General features: G+C 38.1%; 1 protein-coding gene across 7 annotated transcripts in view; it reads left to right on the top strand.

Moving 5' to 3' along the window:
- Positions 1-8,671, top strand: part of GPC5 (glypican 5) — a 1,333,521-nt gene that overhangs the window by 33,217 nt on the left and 1,291,633 nt on the right. For all 7 annotated transcript variants that reach the window (XR_012378755.1, XR_012378753.1, XR_012378754.1 and 4 more), the window contains exon 2: positions 5,984-6,145. Coding sequence is in view for 4 of the 7 variants with exons in the window: in XM_073894400.1 (XP_073750501.1) it covers positions 5,984-6,145 (162 nt within the window). In the remaining 3 variants the exon portion in view is untranslated. The remainder of the gene's footprint in view (positions 1-5,983; positions 6,146-8,671) is intronic.

The following is an 8,671-nucleotide window of genomic DNA, read 5'->3' as shown; positions in this document are numbered from 1 at the left end:
TCTTTCTTTCTTTCTTTCTTTCTTTCTTCCTTCCTTCCTTCCTTCCTTCCTTCCTTCCTTCCTTCCTTCCTTCCTTCCTTTCTTTTTTTCTTTTTTTCCTTTCCTCAGGCATTACCTTTGTGTGACTGGATCCTGTTTCGCTGTGTTTTAGTTTTCATCTCAGAATTTTTTCTTTCATCTTTATTTCTTTCCTGAGTATGGTCACCTCATAGCTGAGGTGTTCTGATTCTGATTTGTGTTATTCTTTCATTATCTTTGTTTTTTTAGGTGTGTATCTTTCTAGCATGCTTTCTTTGTGGGGATATTATTCTGTTCATTATTGTCTTTTTTATTATGATAACTCTGTGTGAGATTTGACTTCAGTATTTATTGTTCATTTTGTATGAAGTGAGTATTTCTTTTGGACATTTAGATTGAGACAGGCTTCAGGAAAGCTTTTCCAGCTTTACAAAATGACTTCTGTTTCTGTGTAGCATTTGAAAATATGGATGTTTATTTTCTGAAATTTCTTGGCTTTATTTCCCTTCTTACATTGGTCTAGACCTTCTTTATGTTTCTTGGATCCCTATTCTGTTGAATTTTGATCCCACTTCCAGAAGTTTCTCTTCTGTGTGGAGTTTTGTCCTGGAAAAGAGCCTGCTCCATATGTTTTGAGAGTTCACAGAGGTCCAGATTACTCCAGACCATTCACTCTCTTCTATCGTGGGCCCTTTGCACATACCAATAATCGAGAGGGCTAAACTCTTCCTATTTTAGCTGCTATTCTCAAATTGGCCCACTGTCCTTTCCTGTGAATTCTGTTGGTTATTTTGGGGGTTCTCCTGTAGTCAGTTTCTTCAGACATTATCCCACTGCTTCGTTCTTCTACCTGCTGTCCCAGACACTTTGATACCGTGAAAATCTATGGCTGTTGTTAGTTTCCCTCCACCTTGTTTATATTTTGAAATTATGGGAATACTCTGTCATCTGGTTTTGTTACATTTCTTGGATTTATTTTCAAGTTGTTCCATCTGGTTCATGTGGGGATTTGGAGATAGTGAAAACCGTGCCTTCATGGGCTGCCATCTTTCCAGAATGCCTCCCAGTGCTACTATTTTAACACATTTAAAAAAATCGTACATAAGCAGGGAGATGGCTGTAACAGTTTCTCAGGTGGAGAATAGAAAAGAAGACATGTTCACCAATACTGCCACTTCTGGATGAGAGAAGAGGAAGAGAGAAGAGGAAAAGCTCCCAAAATTCTGGTTGAAGGTCCCTTCAACGAGGAGCCTGCTGTTTTATTTTTAATTTCATTTGTTTTTAGTAATTGAATTCTCGAAGAGCTTGATTTTTTCATTCAGAAACAGGATTACTGCCTCTGAGCCTGGGTCATGTCCTCTTGCTGTTTCATAGCATCCTTAGTCATGCCATGTTCTTTGAAGCCAGACTTTGAAATATTTTAAAAATAAGTCTTGTTACCTACATGGTGTCTGTTTGGGCTCCGTCTGGCTTTGCTTTCTTAGGATGCTTGTTCTGCTTACGATGGGGGAACTGTAGCCTCCCCTGTCGGGTGTTTTATCAACAAGCAGCCTATTATGTCCTTTGTGCTTATACTGTGAGCAAAATATAAGATACGGTCCTTGCCCTGAGGGTGTTTGGTTCATCTCGTCTGTCTCTTGGACTGATGCAGTAGGAAGCCAGAGAACAGTGTCTTGTGGACTCTTCCCCTCCACTGCTACCCCAACTCTGAATACCGATGAACATATTGTGCCAATTAAACACAACTAGATCTTTGAATTTACAGTCCTGATTTGGTTTGGAGTTTAGTGGTACGTTGTCATTATCGACTTCCAAGATTCTAAATGAAAGTCTGGATTAACCAATGTAGATCCTCATCAACTCGAGGGATGTATTTGCTCCTGAGTGGTCTACACTGCTGTCCATGCTTCCTCAGCTGTGAGACGTGATAGGTTCTCTTCCACATTATGTTTAAGATAGCAGTCAAGTAGTACCTTTCTTTTTTTTTAAGTGTTTATTTTTAAAATTTTATTTATTTATTTGAGATAGAGAGGGAGAGAGAGAGAACATGAGTGGTGGGGACGGGCAGAGGGAGAGGGCTGAGCAAGGAGCTGGACGTGGGGCTTGATCCCAGGACCCTGAGATCATGACCTGAGCGGAAAGCAGGTGCTTAACCAACTGAGCCACCCAGGCACTCCTTGTAGTACCTTTCTAATTGTACTTCCTACCATTTAAAATCGGGTGAAAGCGCAAATGGCAACTCTATAATGTTATGTTTTAGCCTATTTTTTTTTAAAGATTTGTTTATTTATTTATTTGAGAGAGAGTGAGAAAGAGAGAGCACATGAGAGGGGAGAGGGTCAGAGGGAGAAGCAGACTCCCTGCTGAGCAGGGAGCCTGATGTGGGCCTCGATCCCAGGACTCCAGGATCATGACCTGAGCTGAAGGCAGTTGCTTAACCAACTGAGCCACCCAGGCTCCCTAGCCTATTTTGTTTTTGAGTAAAACTCCTTGGATGGTTCCTAACCAAAAATTTAGTTTCTTGCAACTGACAAAACAGATGACTTCTTTCAAGAAGAAGAATCCAAACAAGAATCAAAAATGGCCAGTTATGTTTGTAGACAAACTATTTATAGATTTACTACAGCCTTCTTCTCAGTAGAGTGATGGTGAAGAAGACAGTTTGGGACTCACTGCCAATTTTCAGATACCAGCTCCACCATTTTGTAGTGCATAGGTATGTGACAGTGGGCAGTTTTCATTCTTTCTCCATTTCCTCATATGTAAAATGTGATAGTAATGGTCCCTACCCCATAAGGTTAATGTGAGGATTAAGTGAGATAATGTATGTATACAATGGATCCTCATCTATTGGTTTGATGGATAAAAATGGAGTGTCTGATTTTTTAGGCATGGTACTGGTCAACTGGGATATAAAAATGAGCAAAAATTGGGGTGTCGGTCTCAGTCGGTTAAGTGTCCAATTCTTGGTTTCAGCTCAGGTCATGATCTCAGGGTCCTGGGATTGAGCCCCACCTTGGGCTCCATGTTCGGCGGGTGGTGTGCTCGTCTCCCTTTCCCTTTGCCCCCCCCCTGCTTATGCTCTCTGTCTCTATAATAAATAAATAAATCTTTTAAAAATGAGCAAAATTCCTTCACTTGGAACTTTACAGTTAGACGAGGGGACTGATTAATTAGCAATGACACGAAGGAATATAACGTTGCGACCGCAATAAATGCAATAGAGAGGCACGAAGCACTTCAGGGACATATAATAGGGAGAGGAGCTGTCTAGGAGATTAAGGAAAGTTCCTGTGGGAAGCCCGAGTTCAAATGTAAAGAAAAATAGATGGGAATGAATTAAGAGAAGGTGTGTGTTTGCCACATGTGTGGGTGAGCACGTGTAGGATGAGAGTGTCCCATTCAGAGAGGTGAGCATGGAGAATGGTTCTGAGGCAGGAGGGTGCTTGCTGACTGTAAAGAACTGAAGAGGCCTGTGGATGAAGGGAAGGGTGCAGTGGGCAGTGTTACCTGAGACGAGGCTGTAGCAGGCGGGAGGGAACGAGTGGTCACAGCTCGGGGGCCTTTCTAGGCTATGTTTAGGAATGTGGTCTAGCAAACCATGTTAGGTGTTTGAATTCTGGAGAGACATTTGCAAAAATCTATTATTGTTGTTTTTGGGTTTAAAAAAAAGATTTATTTATTTACTTGGGGAGGGGCAGAGGGAGGGGGAGAATCTCAAGCAGACTCCCTACTGAGCACGGAGCACCCAAGGGGCTAGATCTTCTTACACTGAGATCATGACCTGAGCCAAAATCAAGAGTCAGCCATTAACTGACTGAGCCACCCAGGCACCCCTGTTGTTGTTATTATTATTATTTTTATTCCTTAGCAGTCCTTTGCATGCTAAATATGTTATATACATTAATGTTTATTTATTGATTCTTTCCTCCAATCTCTATTATTGTTCTTCTCTGAATGCTTAATTCCTCATTCCTTCCATTTAGGAACAAAGCTGAGAAGATAGCTTTGTTTTCTTTCAATCAGCTTTACTATTTGAAGTGGAATTTGCTTTTGTATAACTTTAGGCAAGATAAATGAAAAACAATTGCCAAAATATTACCTGCTGTGACACACATAAATATTTTATGCCTCTTTGCCTTTGTGAAATGCTCAAATGCTGTCATTTGTTACTTGTCTAACTTAAACAAACCAAAGCCAGAATCATTAGAAATTTTGGTGTCCTGTGTTGGCAGGAAATTCAGACTGATTTCACATGTTTTGAGCTTACCCAGAACCAACTTTTGGAATTCAAGGCCTGTGGTCGACTCTGTGCGACAAGGGGGTAATTTGACAGTGTGTGTGTGTGTGTGTGTGTGTGTGTGTGCGCGCGTGCACGTGTATATTTTGTATTTGCTGATCTTCTCTTGGTCAGTGAAGAGCTAACCTGGGTGCTGTGAAACTCCCCAGATATCAATAAGGCCACATTTTTCCTACCCTAAAATAAGGAAATAATATATTCTGTTAGGACTTGTAAATAAAATTATCCTGAGCTTTACATAAAACCTGAGTGGCCTTGGGATGCCCTGGGGCTCACACCATGATGCCCCATCAGTGTTATCCTTCATAGCACCATCCACACTGCACCCCTTTACTTCTCCGTTCTCTAGCACACCTGCTGTGTATAAAGGTGCCTGCCCTGTCTTGTTCTGTAATTTGCCTATTATTGTTGTACTGGTAAACTTGGTTGGGTTTACTTTTTTTGTATTTGTGTATTATTCTGGTATAACATGAGGTTTTAGCTAATCTAGGATAAGAGTTGTTAATCATATTAGCATTTTTCTAACCACAACTATTAACATACATATATTAACTTCACATTTCATCTAATATGCATCTCCCAGAAGTTTTCTGAATACAGTTGTAAAGCTAAAAAGTACTTTTAAGGGGCGCCTGGGTGGCTCAGTGGGTTAAGTGTATGCCTTTGGTTCAGATCATGGTCCCAGGGTTCTGGGAATGAGTCCCGCATTGAGCCCGCGTCTCCCTCTCCTTCTGCCCCTCCTCCTGCTCATGCTGTCTCTCTCTCACTGAAATAAAGAAAGTCTTTAAAATTTTTTTAAAGATTTTATTTATTTGATAGCGAGAGAGACAGTGAGATAGGGAATACAAACAGGGGGAGTGGGAGAGGGAGAGGCAGGCTTCCTGCTGAGCAGGGAGCCCGATGCGGGGCTCGATCCCAGGACCCTGGGATCATGACCTGAGCCGAAGGCAGGCGCTGAACGACTGAGCCATTCAGGCGCCCCAGAAATAAAATCTTTAAAAAAAATAAAAAGTACTTTAAATGGTAGGAATTGTCTCTAGCAAGCTAGGTAATGAGTAGAATTTCAGATGGTGGGTTTGGCCCATGGGGATCAAGATCCCCCATTACATTGTTATTGCTGATAATCACTTATTCCACAAGAAGCATGAGCATTATGGGGAGCTAAGAAATCAGCTGAAGCGTCATCTTTATTTGATGTACAAAATTTGATTTTTTTCCCCTCAGGAAAAATAATTGTTTTAGCCCATATACTTCTGTAAAACATATGTAGATCAAATACTTTTTGCTGAATTAACAAAATAAGCAAAAATAAAAATTTCCTGATTTAGCTCTGTACTTATAGTGTGTTTTCTATTATATGTCTAGTTGTTAATAGTAATTAGTTAATTGAGTGGACATACTTAATATTTGATTAATATGTTAAGAAAATAGTTGAGCAAAGAGTTAACGGTTTAGAATATTTTGTTTCATGGTTGTGTTAATGGGCAACACACATATATATATTTTTATATATTTTTTTTAATAGCAATTGCTCTGGTAAATCAGTTTCTCACATAGAACGTGAGCCCCTTACATGCAGTACTGATGATTAATGCCTGACATGTAACATGTAATGTTTATTAAATGAATAGGGAATTATTCTAAAAAATACTGTATTTGTTCCAGGACCCGATCTTCAGGTTTGCATATCCAAAAAACCTACATGTTGCACCAGGAAGATGGAGGAGAGGTACCAGATTGCAGCTCGCCACGATATGCAGCAAGTGCTTCAAACGTCCAGCTCGACGCTGAAGTTTCTAATATCGCGAAATGCTGCGGCGTTTCAAGGTAAATGTATCTTGATTTCTGAAAGTAAGGAGAAGCCTTGTTAGGCAGTTTTCCTCTTATTATTATACTGGGAAAATTGGCTGGGTTTACTTGTCTTTGCATACCATTATTCTGGTATAAAGTGAAGTTTTAGCTTCTTCTAACCCTCAGAACTTGTTTCCGAGGTCATCCTTGGGCATAAATATTGAGTTGGACTGGGGAAACTGTTACGTTAGTGAAATGGTCCTTGGAAATATATGTCCTTCTAGGGTCCTTCCAGGGCCCCCAGTATTCTGACCTACAGTTTTACTTCAACATGTATGGACATAATTATTAGATTTTAGTAAAGTATTCCATAAAATAAAATCTCATTGCTTTTAACTGGATAGTTATAGATTTGTTTTTAAAAATATGATTTGAAGAAATATATATTTTTTTAAAGATTTTATTTATTTGACAGAGAGATACACAGTGAGAGCAGGAACACAAGCAGGGGGAGTGGGAGAGGGAGAAGCAGGCTTCCTGCTGAGCAGGGAGCCCGATGCGGGGCTCGATCCCAGGACCCTGGGACCACGACCTGAGCCGAAATCAGACGCTTAACGACTGAGCCACCCAGATGCCCGATTTGAAGAAATATTTGTCTGATTTTTCCCCCTGCTACCTCATGTGGTTTTCATAAGAATACCAGTGTAATATATCAAAGTGCAGACAAGTCTGATAAACAGTAAAATAGGATATATTAATTAGATATTTAAGGATCAGCTAAGACCAGAACTCAACCTTAATTCAAACAGTATGTTCAGAAATAAAATTAATGGGTTATAAAATTACAAGGCACATTGGAAAATAGATGATCTTTTTCTTATTTTAGTCATCATCTCTATAAAATTCCTTATTACTACAATAAAATAGCTTAATTTATTTTTCCTTTTATAAAGCATTAGCTTTTCTGTATATGATTAGCATGAAAATATCTAGATTACACTACTTTTCACAAATTTATTACTTTTGTTCAAAGCAAAATATAACTTCTGTTAGTATTCCTTTTTCTTAAGTATATTAATGTCCATCTATTTAAATAATTTGTGCTTTGTTTACATGCATAACTAAAGCACAAAGCTGATTAATTTTTAAAACTATGTTCATTAAATAAAATAAGTACAATAAATCAGAATAAAATTTAAATTGAGATGAAATGTAGTTCATGATGAATTGATTTTTTTTTTGTGGAAACTGACTTGTCAGATTTTAAGATGTTATTATTTTAGTGATTTTTTTTTTTGGATGTCTTAGAAAAAATCTTATTTCTGTTATGGGATATATTCATGTGGAATTGTTGGAGGAAAACATATTGATATGCCTTTTTAAGCAAAAATTTGTGATTTCAACTGGCTGAACCAGAACCAGAAGACTTTTAACTACACACACACAGAGTGATATAATGATTTTGTCTCAATGAAAATGACAACATGCACAATATGGATAATACATTGTAGTGATAAAGGGACAGTGAATAAATCAGTTTGACCAGAACAGGGATGGGGAGTGTGGTAGAGATTCATATGCTTGAAAAGGTGAGCTGGACTCACATGGAAGGAGACTTAAAGCATCAACTTGAGTTTGAGAGTCATTAAAGATTTTTGAGTAGGAAAGCTTCATTATGATTTCTCAACTTTTAACATCAAAACTAAATCCCTTCAAGTAAGAATATTTGGCCGAAGAAAATCATGACCAAAGAAGCCAACTTTTTTGGATAGCAGTGTTAACTGTAGAAGTAAAAGAAAGTGCCATCAGTTGCTAATTTTTAGGCATCCAATGAATGTTCGTGGAACATTTTCTTCTGCCTTCAAAGATACGGTAACCTTTCACACTTTGCTGGATAAATTGATCAAGATAGAGAGATAGAGTACATTATGGAATGCCTGCCTGGCTCAGTTGGTAGAGCATGCAACTCTTGATCTGAGGGTCGTGAATTCAAGCCCCCCATGGTGGCTTTGGAGCCTACTTAGGAAAAAAAAATATATATGTATATAAATGTCTATGTATATATATGTGTATATATATATGTATATGTATATATAGAGAGAGAATACATTAAGTTCAAATGATTGGGAAAAATACAAAACCTGAATCATTTAGATTTTTAAGATGGGTTCAGGCTGGTGAAAAATTTTGGGGATATTGTTAAAAGTTTGGTGACAACTAAGTAATAGAAATACATGGCATTGTCTCTATCTACCAGAGTGTCAGGTAATTTTATATACATTAAAAAATTTTCTCTTTAATACATTGTGTTGTATTCAATAGATTGAGTTTTGCTGTTTACTTAAATATTAATCATAAAAAATGAAAATGGTAGGAACTTTCTTAAATATGACTTGTTATAAATTGTTTTCTGCCTTTGTGAAATGTCAAGTTTTATTTAAGAATCCTGAGAAGGCAAGATAAATTGAGAAGAAATTGGCCTAAAGGCTAACTTTACTGGAACACATTCTCTTATTTACCTGCTTTTAATTTAATAAATAGAGTAAGTAGCTTTAGGCTTAT

The sequence above is a fragment of the Callorhinus ursinus genome, unplaced genomic scaffold (genome assembly GCF_003265705.2).
Source record: "Callorhinus ursinus isolate GAN/ISIS: 27379988/994484 unplaced genomic scaffold, GSC_fseal_2.0 scaffold7, whole genome shotgun sequence".
Classification (NCBI taxonomy): Eukaryota; Metazoa; Chordata; class Mammalia; order Carnivora; family Otariidae; genus Callorhinus; species Callorhinus ursinus.
The sequence above is the reverse complement of the archived record's forward strand: the minus strand, read 5'-3'. Positions and strand labels throughout refer to the sequence as shown.